The sequence below is a fragment of the Trichosurus vulpecula genome, chromosome 5 (genome assembly GCF_011100635.1).
Source record: "Trichosurus vulpecula isolate mTriVul1 chromosome 5, mTriVul1.pri, whole genome shotgun sequence".
In the NCBI taxonomy this organism is placed as follows: domain Eukaryota; kingdom Metazoa; phylum Chordata; class Mammalia; order Diprotodontia; family Phalangeridae; genus Trichosurus; species Trichosurus vulpecula.
Window position 1 is genome coordinate 39,676,606 of NC_050577.1, and position 25,034 is coordinate 39,701,639.

General features: G+C 40.9%; 1 protein-coding gene across 1 annotated transcript in view; it reads left to right on the forward strand.

The window, feature by feature from the left end:
* Positions 1-265: 265 nt before the first annotated feature.
* COL6A6 (collagen type VI alpha 6 chain) overlaps positions 266-25,034 on the forward strand; it is a 113,492-nt gene continuing 88,723 nt past the window's right edge. The window contains exons 1-7 of the mRNA XM_036760312.1: positions 266-329; positions 3,732-4,325; positions 5,862-6,482; positions 9,249-9,809; positions 10,663-11,220; positions 14,702-15,277; positions 18,148-18,717. Of these exons, the coding sequence (XP_036616207.1) occupies positions 266-329; positions 3,732-4,325; positions 5,862-6,482; positions 9,249-9,809; positions 10,663-11,220; positions 14,702-15,277; positions 18,148-18,717 (3,544 nt within the window). The remainder of the gene's footprint in view (positions 330-3,731; positions 4,326-5,861; positions 6,483-9,248; positions 9,810-10,662; positions 11,221-14,701; positions 15,278-18,147; positions 18,718-25,034) is intronic.

A 25,034-nucleotide genomic window follows, 5' to 3' on the forward strand; every position in this document is an offset into this window, starting at 1 on the left:
TCCCATATTCTTATGGACAAATTCTTTTAAAAATGCATTTGTGTAGAACTCAAAGATGCTGTGATTTTGTCTCACATATCAGGGGGAGGGAAGGGGGCAGATCTAATTTAATCCTGGCGTTTAAGAAGATGCTTTGTAAGTTTCAGGATGCCCCTGGTCAGGACCGGGCTGGTGAGATAACCATGGTCATTTGTTTGCTTTTCTTCTGTTTTTATTTTAGGCTCTTCAGAATTAAAGTGTGAAGTGCTGAGCTCACGTTAGGAACATGTTCCTGTTTTTTCTCCTCATCATAACTTGTGCCCAAGCACAGTCTGTGAACCAGGATGCTGGTAATAACACATTTGCGTTTTTTTTCTCTTTGATCTTATTGTGAAAAGGGATTGAACTGGAAGGGAAGAAGGGAGAGAATTTGGAGCTCAAAGTTCTAAAAACAAATGTGAAATTTAAAAAAAAATTGTTTTTACATACGAAAAAAATTTTTAAAAATTTTTAAAAAGAAACATTCAAAGAAGGAACAAAAGAAGTGATTGAATCGCAGGAGTTTCTGTTTTGGGGCGAGGAGTTGTGTATTTCATTTTATCTGTTTTTTAATATTGGTGGTCTAACTGCCACAGCTTGTATCTGACTGTTATCTTCTTTGGAGGAGAGCCACAATAAAGGCCATCTTTTTGCCTCAGAAAAGACCCCGAGGGGGCCTTCTGGGAGTTTTGTATGAAAGTTCTCTGTTAGCATTAGGTCATTATTCTGACCTGTCATGATTGGAAACACTTTTTATTGCTTTGCCTGGAGTTTGTTTTGACTAGATGCCCAGCAACTTCCCCATTTTAAACTGGGGGCGTGTTGGAAGGGATTGATTTTATCCTGCCTGCTGCCCTGTCATGGTCAGTCTCCCAAAGCCCATCAGCTGTACCTGTAGTCCAAAGCAGAATCCAGGTAGCAGCCACTGTTGGGGGAGTCTGGCCATCCAGGCATGCGCACCATTCTTATTCATTCCCCTTTACTCATGGCTTCGCTCTGGTCCTGGTTGTCAAATAAATCTCACATCAATTGAAATTAAGTTTAGAGGGTGTGATAAGTAACATTCTTGGCAAGGAATTAAACGTTTTGGGCAATATGCTGCTATCAGAATGCTATAAAGAGAGAGAGATGATGCATGAGACACTGATGCTGGGTTTATTGCCATTGGGAGGGAGGGACAGAAGGATTGAAGTGTTGTTTTTCTTTTTTCATGAGAATCCTTAAAATAACCATTTCCTAAGATCATCGTCTTTAGAGCTGGAAGAGACCTTAGAGATTGTCTCACATGAGTCCTGTACCCTGCCTGCTCTGTCTCGTTGCGTGCTTAAGAAGTGTTTGAAAAAGCACTTAAAAAAAAAAAACTCTGGCTGGAAAGTGAAGCCAGGCTGTGGTAGTTGGTGTTGTGCCATGTTCAACATTTCATGATGCCATTTGGGGTTTTCTTGGCAAAGATACCAGAGTGGTTTGCCGTTTTCTTCTCCAGCTCATTTGACAGATGAGGAAACCGAGGCAAACAGGGTTAAGTGACTTGCCCAGGGTCACATAGCTAGTAAGTGTCTGAGGCCGGATTTAAAATTAGGTCTTCCTGATTCCAGGCCCAGCGCTTTATCCACAGTGCTACCCAGCTGCCCCTCTCAGCTTAATGGTGGCTGCTTAATGCTAACTACTGGGGGAAGAGATGGGGGAAGTGCATATAGAACCCAAACCTAATTCTTATCTATACCAGAGGTATCAGATACATAGCCCACAACACTCCCAGTGTGGCCTTCACCACATTAAACGTAATTGAAAAATGTCACAAAATACATAAAGTATAATAAGACATAGATAATGTTAATTTGTTGTTTTCTAAGGCAATATGTGGCCCACGGGGATCCTTGAGTATGGTTTAGTGGCTCCCATTTCTAATTGAGTTCAACACCCCTGCTTTGTTGCATCAGAGAGATTGAGTAACTTGTCCATGGTCAAACGGCTAGTAAGTGACAAAGGCAGATTTTGAACTCGGGCCTCTGCTTACTCCAAGTCCAGAGTAATTTCTACTAGATCCTGAAGCTTCCCTAGAAACACGGCCCTAAAACGAGGTCAGAGGAGTCCTAAGCCCCCTAAACTCGATTTCAATTGATTTGAGAATTGATACCCAAGAGCCCTCTAGAGGTAATCTGAAACTCATGATGAGAACAAGCAAGCTTTGCAAATATTATCTCGTTTGATCCTCATAACAATTCTGAGAAGGAGGTGCTGTTGTCATCCCCACTTTACAGACGGACAGCATGAGGCAGGGGGAGGGGGGGAAGGAACTTGCCCAGGCTCCCATAGCTAGTAAGTGTCCGAGGGTGGATTTGAACTCAGATCTTCCTGACTCTGAGTCCAGTATTCTAACCACAGAGCAACCTAGCTGCCTCAAATTTTTATTTTCTTTGAAACAGGAGGCATATGAGGTTCTTTTTTTCTCTTAATGTTTATGTGTCAAAGGGAAAATGAGGCAATGACAGAAAAAATGGACTAAGCATTGGGAGAGCTGAGTTCAAATCCTGACTCTGCCATTTAGTTGCGTCGGGTCACAATGTGTCTGAGCCTTGGTTTCCTCATCTGTAAGATAAGGGAGCCAGGGCTGGATGACCTCTAGTCCAATTATACTATTTATTTCTGAAGAATAAACAAATGACTGTTAATGTTTACTCACATAGACATTACAGGCATGTAAACATTCAGCTTAACGTAAGGAAGCTATAAGTTTGTTACGTAAAAAAAAATTGTTGAAGGTGTACCATGTGCTGAGAACTTTCAAGTCACCAATTTGAGAACTTGGAGTTGCTAAGCAACAGACTTGTTCCATTAACCATTCAATTATTGTCTTATCCTGCAATATTTGTCTAATTTTTTCTGTTTTTTTCCAATTACATATAAAAATAATTTTGACATTCATTTAAAAAAAATGTTTGAGTTCCAGATTCCCTCCCTCCCTTCTCTTGCCCTACCTTGAGAAGGCAAGCAATTTGACATAGATTTGACATATGCAGTCATGCAAAATAGCAGTATCTGTTTAAAAGAAGATGGAAGTAAAAGGCTACATTCCAGGCTTTATAATTCATTTTAAAGAAAAAGTCCAACCAGTCTGAAGCCCTATCACCATCCTTGCCTAGGTATTATTAATGAAGTCCAGATTGTCCTGTCCAAGGTAAAAATGGTCAGATTTACTAAGAAAGAAATTCCCCACCAAAACCTCACCACATTTGCGCCCTCTAATTATATCCATTTTTATTAATTTATAACCAAAAAAATATAGCTCAATACAAATGATTGAAAGATTCAACATGCAATAAAAAATTCACTCTTTATATAGCAGCGTTACAGAGTGTTTTTTCCACAACAGGCCCATGAGGCAGAGAGAGTAATTCACATTTCAGCCTTGGACAAGGTATGTGGCACACATATGGTCACGCAAGTAGGAGGTATAAAGGCCTAGGACTCCTAGCTCCAAGCTCAGACTTCTTTCTTTTGCAACAACCTGGCCCTCTGTGCCCCTTTTTTTCTTCGTAGAAGGAGTAGCTAATTACTTTTAAGGCATTCATTTCACTTCTTTGTCTGTGTCTGAGAAGGAAGTCAGGAGAAAAGGGAATTTTTCTCTTCATACAGTTTTATGGTATTAATACAGCGGTGAATTGTTGGTTTGACTAAGCAAAGACATTTTTTCTTTATTTCTTTTTCTATAGATCCTGAGTTTGCTGATGTTGTGTTCCTGGTGGATAGCTCTGATCACCTGGGGAGTAAGTCCTTCCCCTTTGTAAGAACTTTCATAAGCAAGATAATCAACAGTCTGCCTGTTGAAGCCAACAAGTTCCGGATTGCCCTTGCCCAGTACAGCGATGATCTACGCCAGGAGTTCCTGCTGAGCCCCTTTGTGGCCAAGAGCACCATGTTGAACCACCTCAGGAGGAACTTCACCTACATTGGGGGGCCTTTGCGAATAGGCAATGCTCTTGAGAAAGTCCACAAGACCTATTTCTCTGGGCCAGTGAATGGAAGAGACAAGAACCAGTTTCCTCAGATTCTGGTAGTCTTGGCTTCAGCCCACTCTGAGGATGACGTGGAAGAACCGGCAAAGGCTCTGCAGAGAGACGGGGTGAAAATCATCTCACTGGGGATGCAGAATGCTTCGGAAGGAAACTTAAAAGCCATGGCCACATCTCAATTTCATTACAACCTTAGAACAGTGAGAGATGTGGCCACATTTTCCACAAATATGACCAGCATCATTAAGGAGGTGGTAAAATACAAGGGACAAGCGGACGATGCTGATGTGGAAGGTAAGAGCTTTCTTCCCCTCCCTCCCCTTCCTTCTTCCTCTTTCACTCCCCTTCCCTCCCCTTCTCCCTCTTTCCTTCCCTCTCCCTCCCTTTCTCTTCTTCTCCCAATATCCCATTAAGAGCTCATGAAGTGAGGGAGGTCTTACATCAGCTCCTGACTTTTTTAGGTGCTCTGGATGGTCTGACTTGTGTACTTCTAGAATAGAGCTCCTGATACACATAGGTTTGGAAAGGACCTTCAAGATCATCCAGCCCAATCCCCTCCTTTTACAGAGGAGGAAACTGAGACCCAGATGGGTAAAACGCCTCGCTCATGGTCTTATGGGTAGTAAGTGGCAGAGCTGCTGTTCAAACACAGATATTTTGACTCCAAATCGAGCTTTCTTTCCAACGGGCTCTCCCTATAAGGTAAGCATAGTGTAGTAAAAAGAGAGCAATGACTTTGATCTTGGAAGACCTGAGTTCAAGTCCTGCTGCTGACATTTGCTAATTTTTTTTTGCAAATCACTTAACTTTTCTGGGCCTCAGTTTCCACTTCAGTCAGTGAGGGGGTTGGACCAGATGGCCTCAGAAGTCCCCTTCTAGCTCTTGACCAGTGCTGCTACGTCACTTCTCTAATGTTCAGAAGTGTGGTGTGTTTAATGTGTTTATGTCTAATTTTAATATTAAATAATTCAAGATTAAATAAACATAATTATTCAAGTATTCAGAGAGTTTCGATGTCATCGAAGTTATAGTCCTTCCAGTGATACAGACCTCAGCCCACCTACTTATCCAGTATAACTCTTGGCCATGTCCTCCATTAAATTGTCCCCATGGGAGGGCCACCCAACGTGCTGGGCGCCTTCCTTGAGTTCCTCAACACAGTGACAGTACTAATGGAGTGTGCACCATTGGTTCCCTGTCAGTTATGGCTCAATCTTGCCGTATACCTACTTCATCTTATTTTTCTTTGAGGACACTCCTTCTGAGTAATTAAGTTGTCAAATGTCACCAAAGAAATCTATGCATTTCAGAAGCACATATTTGTGGACCACCTACTACTCTGACTACTCTTGATCCCCCCTCATCATTCGTATGGATCTAAGAGTTGATTACATTTCTAAGTACTTCATAAATAAGTGCATAGGGAAAGAGGGAAGGGCTAAACGCATTGCTCAAAATGGATATTTCCAAAGGAGATAAAATTCCAGGCATCGTTCATTACTTCTGAGTAAATCCATTTGAATTGAAGCACCACTGATCATTTTTTGGTGCTGTTAATGGGTGCTTTTATGATGACAATCTCTCTAAATAAAGTTATTCAGCATTCATTAATACTATTTTAGGAGAGAAGGGAAAAGAACCTAAGCTTTAATGTTACGGGCTTTAGTTCTTAACACTGTTTGTTCTCTCTCTTCTGTTCCCTCCATCAGCTATGTGTTTTTGAGACCTTTTATGTAAAACAGACACAAAACTAAATGATGACAGGTTTTAATGTGAAACCATAGGATAATCTCAAGTGAATGACCGACTCTTTCTTTTCCTCCACCCAAGTTTGTCATGGCACTTCTGTGGCTGACGTCGTATTCCTCCTGGACGAGTTTGCCAATGGTACCCAGGAAAACTTGGAGTATCTGAAAGGATTCCTAGAAGAGAGTGTGTCTTCTTTTGATGTGAAAGAGAACTGTATGAGGATTGGCCTGGTGACGTACAGCAATGAGACGAAGGTGATACGTTCCCTGGGCGCTGGGATCAACAAGACAGAGATTCTACAAGAGATACAGAACCTGTCTCCCAGGGCTGGGAGAGCCTACGCTGGAGCTGCCATCACAAAGATCAGGAAAGAGGTCTTCAGTGTCCACAAAGGCAGCAGGAAGATGCAGGGGGTCCCCCAGATAGCCATTCTGGTCACTCATAGACCATCAGAAGATAATGTCTCTATAGCTGCACTTGACCTTCGGCGGGAAGGTGTGACTGTATTCACCATGGGCCTGGAAGGCTCTGATTATACCCAGTTAGGGCAGATATCATCTCACCCTCCAGAAAAGTATATTTCCAAGCTGAAAACATTTTCAGACCTGGCAGCCCATAATCAGACATTTCAGAAGAAACTCAGGAGTGAAATACAGCACAAGGTATCTATCCTGTCAGAACGGACCGAACACCTCAAAGCTGGTAATTACATTTTCCTTATCCTGATTTCACTCATCCTATAAATGCTGGGACTTATTTTCACTTTTCTGAGATAATGTAAAAACTGCTCAAGGGGAAGTATAACCAACAATTGAGGTGGAAGAAGTGAAGGGGGAAGCAGTAGAAGAAAAGAAAGAAGCATTTATTAGGTGCCTACTCTGTGCCAGGCAATGTGATAAGGTCTTTACAATTGTTATCTCATTTGATCTTCATAATGACTCTTGGAGATAGGTGCTATTATCATCTCCATTTTACAGATGAGGAAACAGGCAGACAGATTAAATGACTTCCCTGGAGTCACTCAGCGAGGAAGTATCTGAGGGTGGATTTGAACTTGGATCTTCTTGACTCCAGGCCTAATTCTCTCATCATTGTATCACCTAGCTGTGGCAGAATTTCATTTCTTTCTTTCTTTTTTTTTTTTATCAAAGTGTAAATGTGTACTCCAGTCTCCGAGAGGATGCAGACTGTTCCAGAGTCTCTTCCTCCACTATCCCTTCTGAGCATTCTCTCCATTTTATCTTCTCTTTCTCATCTTCCTCCTCTACCTCTCCAGTTCCCCCTATTTTTCTCTTCTGTTATTCTTCTTCTTCCTTTTTGTTTTCTTTCTGGTCCCCAACTGCTAATTAATAGGCTAGTCAGGGAATCTGGTTTTATTTTTGAAGAGTGAAAGCAGCTTGATGGGAAGGAACAATATGGTTACATTTTTACTCTGTTGATTTGTTTGTCAAAGAATTTTAGATGATTATTTCAGAAGTTTAAAAAGTACCTTGTGAACATAGCAGGTATGACATAAATATTTGGGGGGAGGTGAGAGAAAGGCCAGGAATCACTGCACCAATGGCTTGTGGGTTTAATAGAGAACTGTAATTGGGAAAGCAATATCTGCACATAGACACTGGCATGCAGAGCCACAGTCACAGTTTCCACTTATTTCAATGTGTTAACAAGTTATTCAACATTCGTTTATTTTTTTGTATTTATTTTTTATTTTTCCCCAGTTAGAGGTAAAAACAATTTTTAACATTTTTTAGAACTTCAAGTTCCAGATTCTCTCCCTTCTTCCCTCCCCACCATTCATTGAGAAGGCAAGCAATTCGGTACAGGTTATAATCCAACATTCATTTAACCAACGAATATGATTTCCTTCAGTGAACAAGCCAGTATCAAATTTCTGCTCTGAGGAGGCACTGTCCAAGGTGCTGGGCATAAGAAAACAAAGATGACTTAGTCCATTACTTAGTCCAAGTAATTTATATTCTGTAGGGGGAAACACCATCTCAAGAAATAGTATATACAAAATCAATGCAAGGTAACTTTATAGCAACTGGGGGTGGGAGGGGATCAGGAAAGGCATCATGGATAAGGTGACCCTTGAACTGAGCTTTGAAGAAAGCTAAGGGTTCTAAGAAGTGGATGGAAGGAAGGGTTGCATCATAGCCATGGGGAACAGCCCATGAAAAGTCACAGATGTGGGAGATGGGATGTTGTATGTAAAGAAGGCTATGGAGTCTGGTGGAGAGCACTGTAAAGACATGGTCTCCAACCTTTTGAAGCATATAGTCAAAGTAAGAGAGATAAGGCATGTAAACAAACACAATAATAATAGCAATAACCAACATTTATCTAGCTCTTTAAACATTTGCGAAGTGCTTTAAATATATTATCCCATTTGATCCTCATGCCAAGCCCTGTGAGGTAGGTGCTATTACTATCATCCTCATCTGCCAAGTAAAGAAATTGAAGCTGAGTCAAGTTAAGTGACTTCTCCAAAGTGCCATCATTAGTAAGTACCTGAGGTTGGAGTCAAATGTAGGTCTTTCTTCCTGGTGCCAAGGCCAGTCCTCTGTTACACCAGGCTGCCTCTCTAATACAAGATATAATGTGATAGTATAATAAGGAGATGTACAAAGTATTAGGGTAGTTCGGAGAAGGGAGAAAACTAGGGGAGTTCGTGGAAGATTTCATGGAAGATGTGGAATTTTAAAATGACCCTGGAAGCATCCTTCAAGTAGTAATTAGATAACAAGAACTGGGTAGAGGAGAGATGGGGAAGGGGGAAAAGTGATTCTAATGGAGAGAAGAGAGTAAGCAAAGGCACAGAGGTATGAAACAGGAGGGAGTTTGGGGCAAGTTATTCCAATTTGCTTAAAGTGTAGAATTGGAGCTAGGAAGTAGTGAAAGGCAAGACCAGAAAAGTAAGTTGACACCAAGTCACGGAAAACCTTTCATTCACTGGGTAATGGGAAAACATCAAAGGTAGTTGACTAGATCAGTCAAGAAAAGGGTAATGTGATCAAACCTATGCTATAAAAAGTTAGAAAGGCTGTAAATAATGTGTTCAAGTTCACTAGGAAGAAAAATTGTGTCTCCCTAGTGAGTATTTTAAAAGGCAGTTAGAAAAATATATTGATTTAATCTTACATAACTGTTGAAAGTGTATATATCTTTTCCAATTCCATATATTTCCAAGTTTGCCTAGCTGGTAAATCATGGCTATGAGATACCCAAATGGTTCTTTAGTAACAGGATAATTTGCTTTGCTGGACCAATAAGTCTAAATAAAGAACTCATTTTTAAACTTTGATATTGTAAAGTATTTCCTTAAAGCTCCTCAAAATGCTATTTTCTATTTTGTTGCCTTGGGTTCATCTGTCTCTCCTTTCTGCCAATCTCTACCTCTTTCTTTCTTTTTCTTTTTTACATTTGCATTACTGTAAATTAGTGTTCATTTGTATTCCATTTCAGGTTGTGTGGAAACTGAAGAAGCTGACATCTATCTACTCATTGATGGCTCGGGAAGTATCCAGCCCACAGACTTCCAGGAGATGAAAACATTTTTGTCCGAAGTGATAGGAATGCTCAACATAGCACCCTATAAAGTCAGAGTTGGAGCTGTCCAATATTCAGACAGGTGGGAAATGGAATTTGAGATTAACAAATATACGAACAAAAACGATTTGGGGAAGGCTATTGGCAACATCCGGCAGATGGGCGGCAACACCAAAACTGGCGCAGCCCTGAATTTCACTCTTGGGCTTCTCCTAAAAGCAAAGAGACAGCGAGGGAACAAGGTACCGTGTCACCTGATTGTCCTGACAGATGGGTTGTCAGATGACAGTGTTAAGGAGCCCTCCAAGACACTGAAGGATGAGCACATCAATGTGTTTGCCATTGGCATCAAGGAGGCAAACCAAACCCAGCTGCTGGAGATTGCCGGGTCAGAAAAGAGAGTTTACTATGTGTATAACTTTGATTCTTTGAAAGACATAAAAAATCAAGTTGTCCAAGGAATCTGTTCTGAAGAAGGTAAGAGAAACTTTATTTTTCCTGGAAGTATTTTACATTGAATTTTTTTGGGGGTAGGATTTGTATTTATGTGTATTCTTAATATATCAGTCTATCAACAAGCACTTATTAAGGGCTAACGGTATTCCAATCACTGTATTGGCAATGTAGGAATTTTCAACCTTGGTAGATAGGTATATTCCCAGGAACAAATTAAATTGAAAAAGCAAGTAGTGATCAGATTTATGTCTGAAGAGTAGGAATTCTGTTTTGATCTCACCTATGTGAGAAAACTTCCCCATGTTGACTTACTTCCACACATTCCCTACCTGTCTTGGTAGATGGAACTCTGCAGAAGCAGTATTTTGAAAGAATGCCAAATAAGGAGGAATACTTTGCCTTTGTTGTAATTAATTCTCCAACGCATTTTCATAGGGCCATAGAGCTAGAATTAGAAAATACCATGGGAGCCCTTATTTTGTTGTGGTTGTTCATCCAGTGGCAGACCAATGGCATCGTGAGGGTGACTTTTATAAAGAAGGAATCAGAGGCCCAGGGAGGTTTAAGTGACTTGCCCAAAGGCACACAGGTAGTAGTCATCAGAGGTGAAGTTTGAACCCAGGACCTCTCACCCCAATGCCAGTACACTTCCTGTTAGACCGTACTACCTCCTCATAGCAAAACTTTACCATCGTGTACTAAAGGAAACTACTTTGAAAGTGTTCCTATCTCCATGACTTGTGACGTTTTGTTTGCTTGGTATTTGACTAATCATCAGGTACGTAGAATTTAAACTTGAAGTCGTTGGGTTTACATATTTTTATTTTAAAATTTTGCTGCCTTGAATAAAGATCCTTATTTTTGTCTCATGCAGCTTGTAAAGATATGAAAGCTGATATCATGTTTCTAGTGGATAGTTCTGGGAGCATCGGACTCGAAAACTTTGCTAAAATGAAAACATTTATGAAGAACCTGGTGAGCAAGTCTCAGATTGGAGCAGACCAAGTACAAATTGGTGTCGTCCAGTTTAGCCATGAGAACAAGGAAGAGTTTCCGCTCAATCGGTATAGGACCCAACGTGAAATTGCTGATGCGATAGATGGAATGCCTCACATAGGCGACAGGACCCTGACAGGAAGTGCCCTGAGCTTTGTCTCTGACTACTTCCATCCCTCCAAGGGGGCACGTCCTAATGTCAGGAAGTTTCTCATCCTCATCACAGATGGGGAGGCACAGGACCTGGTCAGGGATCCAGCTGCGGCTCTTCGGCAAGATGGTATAATCATCTACTCCGTGGGAGTGTACGGCTCAAATGAAACCCAGCTAGTGGAAATCAGTGGGAAGCCTGATATGGTTTTTTATGTAGAGAATTTTGACATTCTGAAGCACATAGAAGATGACCTCATTTTTGGCATTTGTAGCCCCCGTGAAGGTAAGCAGTTTTCACTAGCCCTTGAGCTAATCTCTTGTAGGTCAAATCTCATGTACCGCATTCCGAGGTCCTATCCTATATGCTGCCCAGGTGCTGACAGTAATGGCAGCTGCTATCTATGTAATACTTCAAATTTTACTAAGAACTCCTTTATCTCATTGGGTTCTCATGACAACCCTATGAGTTGGGACTGTAAGTATTTTTATCATTATTTTACAGATGAGGGAAACCAAGTCCCAGAATAATTGTGTCTTGCCAGTTATCACACAGTCAGTCAGTCAACAAGCAAAGCATTCATTAAGTGACTGTTGTGTGCCAAACACCATGCAAGATGCTGGCGATACCAAGACAAAACAGTCATGCCCTTAAGTAGCTTATGTTTGCTTGAGGGAACAACACACACATATATAAATAAAACTGCTAGGTAGTTTTGTGGGGAGAAGCACTAGGAATTTGAGGGGATCAGGAAAGGCCTTATGGAGGGGAGTGGTTCTCAAGGTGAACTCTGAAGGGGCCTACAGTTTCTAAGAAGCAGAAGTCAGGAGGGAATGCATTCCAGCATTCCAGGCACGGTGGGGCAGGGTGCACAGCCCATGCAAAAGATGTGGTGATGGGCGATGAAATGGGGAATGTTATATGTTTGGGATAGTAGATAGGACAGTCTGACTGGACCTTACGGTGTGAAATAGAATAAGGTATAATAAGCCAGAGATGAAATTTAAACCCAGGTGTTACCTAACTCTGAGTCTAAGACTCTTTCTATTGAATCTTCTTATTATTTAGTTACATTAAGAGCTGCTTGAAGTAAGGAGCTCAGTATTCTCTGGCCTCAGAAATAATTTTTTGTTTTTATCTGAATACTAGTGTATGTATATGGGAAATGTAGTCCATTGTTAAATGGCCAGTGATTTCTAAACTTCCTAAAGCCCTTTTTCATTGCTGGGGTTTTTTTGGGGTAGTCTCTCAGTCTCAACCTATGATTTCACTGGTATGTTCATCCCCAGTGAGGAAACCCCCAGATCAATATAGATGAGCCCCTGTGCTCCATTTGATAATATTGTGAAGTTACCTGGAATGATGAGAAGTGAAGTGAGTTGCCCAGGGTTCCACAGTCAGTAAATGTTAGAGGCAGGACTGAACCCAAGGCTTTCCAAGTCCAAGGTCAACAGGCCTCTGTCCACTCTACCTTATTGCCACCATTTTGTTGCCATAATTATCACTAATTAGGATGATCAATCCTATATAGTTTAAAGAATCGGAGTAACACGGTTCCTTTCCTAAATGTTTTTCTTCTTTACAGTTTTCTCTAACAAGATGTTTTCCAAATGAAAATACTATGAAAACTGTGAGGTATTATATAAGTGTTGGGCAGAATACTAATAGCAGCTAATATTTACATAGGCTTTCAATATTTGCAAAGCGCTTTACTCATAGTATCTCATTGGAACCTAGCAAGTAAACCTGTGAAGTAGGTATATGATCATCTCCAATTTACAAATGAGGAAACTGAGTCTGACAAAGGTAAATGACTTGTTTGAGGGCCTAAAGTTAGAAAGTGTCAGAGTCGAGGCTTGTACCCAGATCATCCTGACTCTAAGGCCAATGCTATTTTCAATATACCACTGTGCCTTGTGGCTGGACATCTTTGCTGTTGTTATCACTTGCGTATGGAGTACGAATGTATTTTTGTTTAAACTCTCTGATTCCCCTAACTAGAAACAATATGAACTCTTAGGGAGGCCTTGAAACTAACCCATCAACTTTTGGGCCAGCCCGTATTATTCTGGACTCTTAGTATAGGAGACCTGAATCAAAGTGTGTTCAGCCATCAGCATGTTCTCGTTGGTGCAGGCACTTTGGTAAGGGGGTGTCCATCAGGTTTATAGCATATCGAGCAAAGGACTAGCACTAGCAAGTAAGTTTGACCCTTTCTGAGGGCACTGAATTGTCTTGAAGTTCTTTTGGGTGAATTAGTTAAGTTTTGGAATATTCTATTCCAGTGGTTACCATTTAGGGACCCATGAACCCCTTAGGGGGTTGTGACAATTATCCAAAGTGTTTGTGTTTAAAAACTCTTAAGCAGTAAGTAATTGCTTCAACATATTATGAGTACTATATTAAATAAACTTGGAGGCTCACAACACATTTTTTGCTATTGTTATTGAAAGGGATTCATGGAACAAAAAACATTGGGACCCATGCTGCTCTACTCTAAGACCCTCAAATAAATTCTGCTGATGGATTAAATATTGTTAGGTCTCTGCTACTCTACTTTTCCATGGAGATGATCCAGTTATAGAAAAGTTGATGGGAGCCTCATGCTAGGGGTCAAGTAAGAAATGGGTCCATTTCTATGATGGAAAAAAGATAACTTTTCCATAAAATCAGACAGAGACAAAATGTAGGCTAGCTAAGCCAGCCACTATAGAAATGTGAAAAAATTGTCACCAAGTTCATTTTTATCTGGGCATTCTCCCCAATGTTTATCATAAGAGTAAACTCTCAGGTTCACCATGGTTGGGAAAGAAAAAAAAGACACACCAAGCCAAAGCTGAGTAAATGAAAGCATATGTAAAAAACTGTTTATATATGGAAAATTCCAATGAATTTTGACTTAGTAAAATCCCAGATCTGCCAACACTTTTATTCCTGGTATTTCTATGGTCCTTTCCCAATGGACTTAATGAGTCTCTGCTCTGAAAACATGCCTAATGAAGAGGATTTCTGGGTACTAATATTATGGCCTGTCTCCCTTGTCCACAGGGGTCCACAGTAAGCCCATTGCTTGAATCCCAGGTTCTAGAAAAAATAAGCAAAAATCAAATGAAGGCAGCATGTAATAGATAAAAGCATTTACCTGGAGAAATCATTTATTATGAACTTATTATGTGCCAGGGTCTTGTGCTAAGCACTGGCCATATATCTAAAAAGAACCAAGACATTCTCTGCCCTCACAGATCTTACATTTTAAAGGAGAAAGACAACACATAAAGGGATATTGGAAAGAGGAGGGTGAAGGACACAGTGAGACTTCAGGAAGTAATAATCATAATAGAAGCTAACCTTTATATAGTGCTTACAATGTGCCAGGCCTTGTACTTTACTATTATTATCTCATTTGATTTTTTGCAACCACCCTGGGAGGAAGGTGCTATAATCTTCCGCATTTTATAGATGAGTAAACTGAGGCAGAGGTTAATGACTTGTCCAGGGTTGCATAGCTAGTAAGTATCTGAGGCTGGATTTGAACTTGGGTCTTCCTGACTCCAGGCCCAGTGCTCTCTCTGTTCTACCTGTAGCTCCTCCTGTAAGCCAGCTGGCCTGGTTCCTATGCCCGATGAGGCAAAAGGCTCACCTGGCAGAGCTATTGGGGAACCAGGAGTAGAGATCTAGTTTCTAGTGGGGTGGAGTTGGAGAGACCATGGTGGGGCAGATTGCCAACCTGATTTGCATAATTTTTTCCTTCCTGTTTCTTTTTCAGAATGCAAACAGATAGAAGTTTTAGATGTAGTATTCATCATTGACAGCTCTGGCAGCATAGACCATGATGAATATAACATCATGAAGGAATTCATGATCAAGCTGGTGAAAAAAGCTGATGTTGGCAGGAATCGAGTTCGGTTTGGAGCCCTGAAGTACTCAGATGATCCTGAGATGCTTTTTTATCTTGATGAACTTGACACAAAGTCCAAGGTCATTTCAGTTCTCCAGGATGATTATCCCAAAGGAGGAAACACGTATACAGCCAAAGCCCTGGCCTTCTCTGACCACATGTTCACTGAGGCCCGGGGCAGCCGTATACACAAAAGAGTCCCCCAGGTCCTCATCGTGATCACAGATGGAGAATCCCATGATGCAAGCAAACTCAATGCCACAGCCAAGGCGTTAAGGGACAAAGGCATTCTCATCCTGGCGGTAGGAATCGCAGGAGCCAATACTGAAGAGCTTTTGGCGATGGCAGGATCAGAGGACAAGTATTTCTTTGTGGAAACCTTTGGGGGCCTCAAGGGCATATTCTCCAATGTATCAGACAGTATCTGTGGCCCTTCAAAAGTAGGTAAGATGGTAGGGTCTAGTTTCTGTTGTTAAACATAGGATCGGTCAGGAAAAAAATGAAAGCCCTAACACAGGGGAGAGGATCACACTGGATGGTGGGTTCTAAACCCTTTTCTCTAGGGAAAATGGAGAAGTCCATGAAGATGTTGGCTTCTCTTGCTCACCTAGCCTGCTTCTTTGTTTAAGTGATTTTTTCCCCCCTACCCCACGTACACACACACACACTTTGCTCTCCCCATTGGAAAAAGAAACATGAAAAAAAAAACATATAATAACTATACAGGGCTAAACAGATTGCTGTATCGGATGTCCAAAAATGTACGTCTTATTCTGCATCCATTGTCTCTCCATCAGAAGGTGGGCAGCATGATGCACCGAATCATAGAATTCTTGGCTTGGAAGGACTTCAGAGGTCATCTAGTCCAAGCTCCTGCTGCATTGTTAGGGTCAAGTGATGAGCCTTTCTTTGTGGAGACCTCTAGAGAGCTAAAGAACATCCTCAATATGTGAGCCACTTTCTGTAGTGTCAGTGATGTAATTCTCCAGGTTCATTGCCTCACAGATCGGCCATTCCATTTCAGAAGAGCTCCAAGACTTCAGAGTCCTTTCTGGCTTGAATCTGAAAGTTATCTTCCTGTTTCTTCCACCACTTGGTCCTTGTTCCAGAGATGGTGGTTGGACATTTTCTCTCTTCCAGACTAAATAGTTCTTTAAGCCATCCTTCGTACAACATGATTCCAAGTATTTCAATTGCCTGGCTACCCTCCTCTGGCCATACTCCTATTTAGCACTGTTCCTATTACAGTGTGGTGCTCAGAACTAAACACAACCCACCCTGCAAATGTGATTTAACCAGAGCAGAGCAAAGTGGGGCAATTAACTCCTTTAGTAGATATTTTTTGGCAATCGCATCACATCAGCCCATGTTGAATTTGCAGTCAACCAAAACCCATAGGCCTTTTCCAAATAGACTGCTGTTAAACCAGGATTCCCCTATTTTGAAGCTGATGCTTTTTTTTAAACCTTTCTGGCTTCTATATATTCTACCACTATTTTGTGAATTCTTTAAGTTTAATCTGCATGAATATTTTCTTCATTACTTAAAGTTCAGACCATTAACGAAAAAATAAATCAAGCCCTGATTTTTACAATTTACAGATTTCTGAGATACAGATACTCACAATGAAAATTTAACAGTCAGCTCAGGAATCAGTTTGACTTAGCTTATCACACCATATATCATGGGTTGGGGAGGGGGAGCGTACCTCACCTTCTTGTTCCTAATGGCATAAGGTTCTTAAGGTGGTGTCTTTTTTCTCCTTCTATGGGATTTGGGACACAGGGAAATGATCTTTATATCAAAGGGTGTGTGTGTGTGTGTGAGCATGAGCACTGGGGCCTAGATAGATGTTTTCCTTACCTAGGATTAGATGTCAATATCCTTCACTCATCTTTTAAAAAATTGTGATATATAGGCTAAGTTCTTCACATATGTAAGGGAAACTCACTCCTTTGTAGATTTTCACATAAGGATAATAGATAACTGCCCCCTCCCAGTGTGCTTATATGTGCTTTTCAGCCTACTGAAGATGATACTACATTTTAATTTTGAAAATTTCCTCCTTTGTCAGGAAAAGCGTTCTGTAGTATGGGTACAAAGAAGTTGGGGATTGGACCTGTCATTTCATTAATACATGAAGTTACCTGGTGAGGAAACTCATTCTGGCAGTGTAGCTTGGCACCTTCTCTGCAGTTTAGAAAGCTGCCAAAGGTTACTGAAAGGTTCTCTGATTCACCGCAGGGGTGGGGAACCTGCGGCCTCAAGGCCACATGTAGCCCTCTAGGTCCTCAAGTGTGGCCCTTTGACTGTGCAGGGGTGGGGTAAGACACTAGTGTCAGTGACAGGATTTATACTTGCCCCTGCCTTGGCTTTAAGGCCAGCTCTCTGACCACTGTTCCATGCTGCCTTTCATGATGAGCACATGATTTTCATAATTAAATTCCAAACTGATTCGAATGGGTTAACAAATTTTTAAAGCATCTCTAGACCATTTCTTTTACATCTCTTAGCTCATCAGCAGCTAAGCCTTCATCTGGATAACTAGATTGCTTAGGGGATTGACAATCAAATCAATATCTTTACTCTGTTCTCATTCCAAAATGGAAATGATCTAATTGAGGTCAGTGATTTTTATTGCAGTTGAATTTGAATTGAGGAGGGTGCTAATTAGAGGTGAAGCATATACTGTGCCCAACCCTCACTTTCATGAATATCTGTCTCATCAACTTTTGTCCATGTTTAAATAGGGGAAGCTTGTTTCTCAACTGAACTAGAATGTTTAGCTGAAAAAGAATTTTTTTTGATCCCACATGGACCAAAAGTAGTGTTAATTAATCTGGCCATTGAAAGCCAGTCATCATTTAGCGAGTTTGAAGGTCTCCTGTCAAGATGGCAAGATATACAAATTAAAATGCTGGGGTAGGCCAGGGCTAGTCATACATGTATATACATATATATATATACATATGCCGCTTATTCTTCCCAACTACCACCAGCTGTACTGAATTACCACAAGATGAGCCATATAAAAGGAAGCAGATTGTCATCACCAACCTCTCCAGTTATGGGAGCCATGGAAAATGGCATTAGCAACGTTAGGTGTGGATTGAGATGCTCATCTCCACACTGTGTACACATAAATGGCTCAGCTGTATGGTATCCAAACCGGTAACTGCTGATTAGTTTAACAAGACTACCTTCTTAAATTTGGCTAAAAGTTGCTTTTTTAAAAAAAAAGTTCTCCAATCTGCTTTTAAAACCATGAAAATAAACATTACAAATCGATTTTTCCACCACTTTTCCCCCCACAGATTGTGAAATTGAAAAGGCAGATCTAGTTTTCCTCATTGACGGTTCCAATAGCATACATCCGAATGACTTCAAGAAGATGAAGGATTTTTTGGTGTCCGTAGTGGATGATTTTGACATCAGACCTAGCAAAGTGCATGTTGGGCTGGCTCAGTTCAGCCATATCTACAACCCTGAGTTTGCTCTGGGGTCATTCACAACTGAAGAGGAAGTTTCCACTCAAATTGAGATGACCCAACAGATCTTTGGATTTACCCACATTGGAGCTGCGCTGAGGCAAGTGGAGCAGTATTTCCGTCCAGAGATGGGCAGCAGAATAAATATGGGCACCCAGCAAGTTTTATTGGTCCTCACTGATGGGCAGTCCCAAGATGAAGTGGCCAAGGCTGCAGAAGACCTGAGAAGGAAAGGAATTGATATATACTCTTTGGGCATTGGGGACGTGGATGAGCAGCAGCTCATTCAGATATCTGGGACGTCGGACAAAAAACTAACAGTCGATAACTTTGATGAGCTGAGAAAGATCAAAAAAAGAATAGTCCGTAACATCTGCACGCCAGTCAGTGAAAGCAGTAAGTGACCTTTCAACTGGTATTTGGCTTATTGCTTATTTTCCCCTTTCTTACATTCCCTAAGTTCATTTCCTTAAATTCCTTCTCCTTCTGTTCACCGCAGCCCTTTCTAATGGCAGGTATAGGTAATGTACTTCTGAACTTGAAATGATGCTTTGTTCAATTGGCAAAGATCTTTTTCCCAGACTTCTGTATAGATGTGAGAAATACTGTATTGGGAGGTTTTTCTCAACTTCATCTTTCTTGCCACTTTCGAGCATGGCAGACTTGGTTTGCAAAGCAAGGTTTGAAAAAGCATGGTTATCATTCATTCAGCAAACAGTAACCTACTATGTACAAGTCACTGTGCCAGGCACTGGAAAAAAAATCTAGTCCCTCCCCCAAGAAGTTTATACTAATATTTCCAACTATATTGGTTAACATTCAAAATTTTTTTTTGGAAAGAACTGGTTTTTAGTAAAAGGTCTACAAATACTAAAAATTTTGACAGCTTTTGTTTGCTGACACCCTTGTTTACTAAGTTGATGCTCATTGAAACTCGTTGTTTGCTGTAGCCAAGCAATAGATGGGAGCGAAAATTGAGCAGAGAGTCATGGACACATTTAGATAAGGATTTATGGGCCCTAACTAAGTGAGATAATATTTAGCTTAGCACTGTGCCTTAAACAGAGTAGGTGCTTAATAAATGCTTCCTTCTTTCCTTCCTTCCCCTTTTTTGTATCATAGGCCACTTTGGCAGTCTGGTGAAGCCTAGGAACCTTTTCTCAGAATACTTTTCTAAAAATGTATGATTGAAGGATATGTTAAATTTCAATTAGAGGTTAGAGAAAAAGAGAGTGGTTTTTTTCAGGGGGAATGTTCCCCCATCCCAGTTCTGAGACCCTCTGAAGTCTTTCTATGGACCCTTAGGGATCTGTAGGCACCAGGTTTTGCCTTAGGTGAATCAGAGGTATCCTCTATTTCTAGCCTATACTCTGTTCCCACTAATTGAGCAGGAAACAATTACTGGACAAAGTAGCAGAGGAGAAGCCATGTTATCACTATTTAAAAGAGTGGGAAGAAGCCAGTTAAAGAGCTAAGATCCTACAATTTGGCCTCCCAGTAATGAATGTAACTGCTGTTTTTGTTTTAATGGCAAACAATCATTAGAGTGATGAGGACAGTACTCTTAATTATGATAGACTGTCATAATAAAGAATGAAGAATTCTAGAGATTTGTAGCCAAGATGAAGGTGCCTGGAGACCAACATGGGTGGAGCTCCCACTCAGCTTCAAAGGAAAACATAAATTAACAGGGAGAAAGCACGCCGTGGTCCCTTCCATCTCTCAATCTAGAACTCATGAACACCATTTCTACCTGGAGATCACAAAACTAGGGAAATGGGACAACTGATATCTCTTCCCCTTGGATTTATTTTCTTTGTACGATTGCCCCAGAGACTATCAGATGCTTACATCATTTAGTGAGTAACAAAGTGACAGGCTTTGCTAATTAATGGCTTGAGCGACTTATGGAAATACGGGTTTGTATTTTTCATACGTTTCTCATGAATTGTCTTGAAGACACCACTGGAAGATCAGGCATAAGCTACTAAGAGTACCACCTAGTGGCAAAGTAAATAAACTACATTAATTCATATCTGGGTTGATGTTTTAGCGGCTGACCCTATGTTACGAACATAAACATATAAAAAGGGAAGATGGTATGGCCTTTCTAAAACATTCATATTTGGTCCAAATCCCACTTTGCTGAAATGCTCCAGCTGCCTTATTGTGGCATGGAGGTGAACCTGTGCTCAAAAGGCTCTGTCAACGGAGCATAAACTCTAGTAGGTTCTGTTAAGCAGGGAAAGATGATAGATAGGTGGTGAGATAGATAGGAACATTGTTAAGCATTTACTAAATGTCAGGCACTGTGCTAAACGCTGGGGATACAAATACAAGCAAACAAGATGGTGGTTGCCCCCAAGGGGCTTATATTCCAATGGGGAAAGATAGCACATGGGGGAGGGGGGAAGGTACAGGCATGAATGATGACAAGGAGGAGATGAAGATGCTCGACAGAGAGTGGGCAACACAGTGTGGAAGTGGCTTGGAGGACTAGCTCCTGACAAGCTAATGCAAGAAGGCTTCTTGTAAGGGCCCCACAGTGGAGCGTATAGTCCAAAGACTAGCACACCCAAGTCCTTAACAGAAGCCCCTCATTAAAGTGACCCAGGGGGATGAAATCTCTGGTTCTGCTATCGTAGAGGATGATCTAGAAAACCTAGGAGAATTCACATGGGTTCAGTCATTGCCTCTACACAGAGCACTTGCCATTTGTATCCAGCTCTGAGCTCCATTCCTGTATCATCATCTCCATTTTGGATATTTCAAGCTGGATGTCCCTTAGCCCCCCCCCAACTCAATAATATATCAAACAGAGTTCATTATCTTCCCCCCCCCAAACACCTCTTTCTTTGAAATTTACCCCCTTTTCTGTCAAGGACACAACCATTCTTCCAGTCATTCAGGTTTGCAGCCTTAGAGTCATCCTCAACTCGACTTTACCTGATATCTATGAATTGCTGGGTCTTCTTGTCGATTCTACCTTCACAGTAACTCTCACATCTGTCTCCTCATAGCCACCACCCAGTCTGTCATCTCTCTTCTTGATTGTTGCAATAATTCCCTAGTTGGTCTCCCTGCCTCATGTCTCATCACTCTCCAGTCCATCTTCCACATAGATCCCCAAGTGATTTTTTTAAAGCATAGGCAGAGGTCTGATGATATCATCCCCCTGCTCAATAAACTCTAGTGATTCCCTATTACCTCATAGGTTCAAATCACAGATGTCTAGAGTTACAGGGGGACATCTAAAAAATTATAAATCTAATTATCCCCTCCAAATCCTGGCAGCATCTTTCTACAACACATGGGAGAGGGACACCTAGAGTTGACAGAGGAGGGGGTCATAAAATGCAGTAGCATGGACTGCAAGGGTCACTGGACTTGAAGTGAGGGGACATCTGCAGCCATCTAATCCAATCCGTACCTGAAAAAGAAACCTCCCGGGGATATATCCCCAGGTGGTTATCCAGGGCCTGTCTAAAGACCTTGCTTCATCTGATACTTCCCAAATCAACCCATTTCACATAAGGATAGCTCTAAATATTTGTTTCATTATTATTTAGGATTTCTTCTGACATCAAACCTAAAAATTAGAGTTTTCATAACTTCTGCATGTGGTCCTGTTTCTGCCCCATGAGTCCAAATAAAAGAAATCTAATTTCTCCGCTACCTAACAGCCCTTCAGATACTTACAGATTTCCCTCAGTCTGGTTCTCTGTAGGTATTTACTTCTCCAGGTTAAACAAAAGATCCTCCTGTGATATGGACTCAAGATCCTTTGCCATTTTGGTTGCCTTTCTCTGGACATGATAGGTGCTTAATCAATGCCATTCCCTATTCATGGCATGCTCTGTCTTGTCCTCATCATCTGAATAGAGTGCTTGTTGACTAGTAAAAAAAAAACTGGAAGGAAGAAAAAGAAATCAGCTTTTCTTTTGCTTTGATTATGCATTTTGTTGTTGTTGAGTTGTTTGTCATGTCTGACTCTTTGTGACCCCATTTGGGGTTTTCTTGGCAAAGATATTAGAGTGGTTTTCTATTGCCTTCTCCAGCTCATTTTAGAGATGAGGAAACCAAAGCAAACAAGGTTAAGTGTAAGATCTTCCCCACCCATTAACAGGCTTCATGTGGAACCCATTAAGGGAAGCTTGCTTGCTTGTAGAAAGGCTTGCACACCTTTTGTTAATAAGCTGATTAGGCAATGAGTCAGGTTGTGGTGCCTTCTAGCTCTGAGCCCATTAGCTGAAAAAGTATATATTGTGAGAGGTGAGTTTTTGCTTTGGGGGCTTGCTTATGAGAAAGATGTTGTGATTACCTGGTTAAGACTCTGGGGAGCTGTATGTTCAGAGGTAAGGTAAAGGTTCCTCGGAGGTAAAGGTTCTCTAGATTCAGTGGTGGATATAAAGCTTTGATTCACGCAGTAGAGCCCTGTCTCTTCTCTGTATTTTTTCTGTTTAATTAAAGAAGATTATTGAGCCCTTTTAAGTTGTTTTCCTAGAAAGCAGATAAAAAAACCTGCACTGCCAGCCATTGTGGGTATGCCAGGGTGGTTACAGTTATGATGCCTGCACCACCCAGCTGTACCCTTGATAATGCATTGTTCTGCCTGAAACCTGTTTGTGAAAATAGTTTCAGAAAGTACCTTTGGGCTTTTTTTTTTCTTTGCTCAACCTGGTTCCAATTAAGTGGCCATGAAACAAGTTAACAGAAGTTCTTCAAGAAATAAAACTAGTTTTCTGAGTTTATAAGGCTTTCAAAAGTTAGCAACTACCCAATGTCAAGGAAGTGGAAAGTTTCCCAAGAAATGCATCAATTTGTTTAGATCATACTGATCTAAACAAAGCAGACTGTCCTCCCACTTCTCCATCCCAAGTCATACATTCTTAAAAGTGTTTATGGATCCTGTGTCTTTTCCTTTTTTTTCCTCTTCTAATGCATTTTGTTTAACTGGCTGGCCCAAGATATTAGGCCCCTTTTGACTTTTTCTATCTCCCACATTCTTAGATTTAGCCAGAGATTAATGAGAGAAGGGCAGGGGTGCAAGCATTTACCTGTAACACTGAACTGTGCCTATCAAAACCCAACCAGAGAGAAAAAGTCAGAACAACTCCAACTTCTGGTTTTTGTTCCCTGTTGGTCCCTGGGAAATTCTTTCTACAAACATGGTTAGCTGTTTGAATAGTCAGGTCATCCTGGCTTTTCAAAAAATATGGTATTTTTAATTAAATTTTAATTAAAATTATAATAGTTATTTCTTCCAAGGCTTAAATTGAGTAAGATCTCATATCGTCTGAGATCCTTTGCCTCTGTGTGTGTGTGTGTGTGTGTGTGTGTGTGTGAGAGAGAGAGAGAGAGAGAGAGAGAACACGCCTTTTACTTTACTGTGATCTTTTCAGGGTGGGCGAGAGGGAGACAATTAGAGTTCACCACTCCCATTTATTTTCTTCAATCATTGAAATCCCAAACTTTAGACAGTAAGCATATTCCCTATGATTTCTTGGTTTTCCCCTGAAGATTCTTCTCCATTTGGCTTTCCATTTCCTTCATTGGTGTTATTGTACAGTGTCAGTTGAACAATCTCAGGTAGCTAGATGCAGTGATATAAATGACATCTCTTTAAATTGTGAATATTTCTGCAAAGCCTGTAACCAAAATACATGTAAAATTAAAAAAAAACAACCTGGAGAATGTCTTCCATAAATTCAGTAAAGGTTGTGGACTTCAATCAATACTCACCTCTCCAGATTTCACAGGGCTACGGACTGAAGCTGTTATTTCGTGGGTCTGGGCAGCTGCTGGTTAAGAACTTCCTTACCAATGTTAGAGTGTGAACCTTTTCTTTGATAGTCTTAGAGCGGTGCCTAAAGCGTAAGAGGGTAAGTGACTCACCCAGGGTCACGCAGACAGTGTGAGCCAGCAGAGCCCTTCACAGCCTGTCACTTTCCCACCTTTCTAGGCTTCTTACACTGTACTTCACCTAATCTAGTGACAATAGACTTTGTGCTGTTGCTTACTGCCTACTGTGTGCCTCTTCGCTGGCTGTCTTCCCTGCCTGGAATGCTCTTCCTCCTTAATTCTACCTCCTAAGTTTCCTTCAAGACTTAGCTCAAAACCCACCACCTACAAGATGTTTTCCTCAGTCTTTCCCACTGCTAGCTCCTTCTAAGATTATTTCCCATTTACACTGTATCTTGTATGCACATAATTGCTTGCACGTTGTCTACCTCATTAGATTATGAGCTCTTTAAGGGCAGAGACTGTATTTTTGTCTTTCTAACCCTACTGCTTAACACACTGCTCCTGACACCTAGTCAGCACTTAATACAGTACTTTGTGAGGATGACAATGATGTTGATAAACCCAGGTGTTCCTCATTTTGAGGTCAGCTCTCTATTCCAGTACATTACACTGGGTGTCTATTTTATACCAAATTTTATAACCATGGAAAATTAATCATGCAGGGTTAAAATTTTTAACATAATTTTTCTTCTTTTTTTAAAAAAAATCATTATTTATTTATTTAATATTTTTTGTTTTCAGCATTAATTTTCACAAGAGTTTGAATTACAAATTTTCTTCTCATTTCTACCCTCCCCCCCACTCCAAGATGGCATGTATTCTGATTGCCCTGTTCCCCAGTCAGCCCTCCCTTCTGTCACCCCACTCCCCCCATCCCCTTTTCCCTTACTTCCTTATAGGGCAAGATA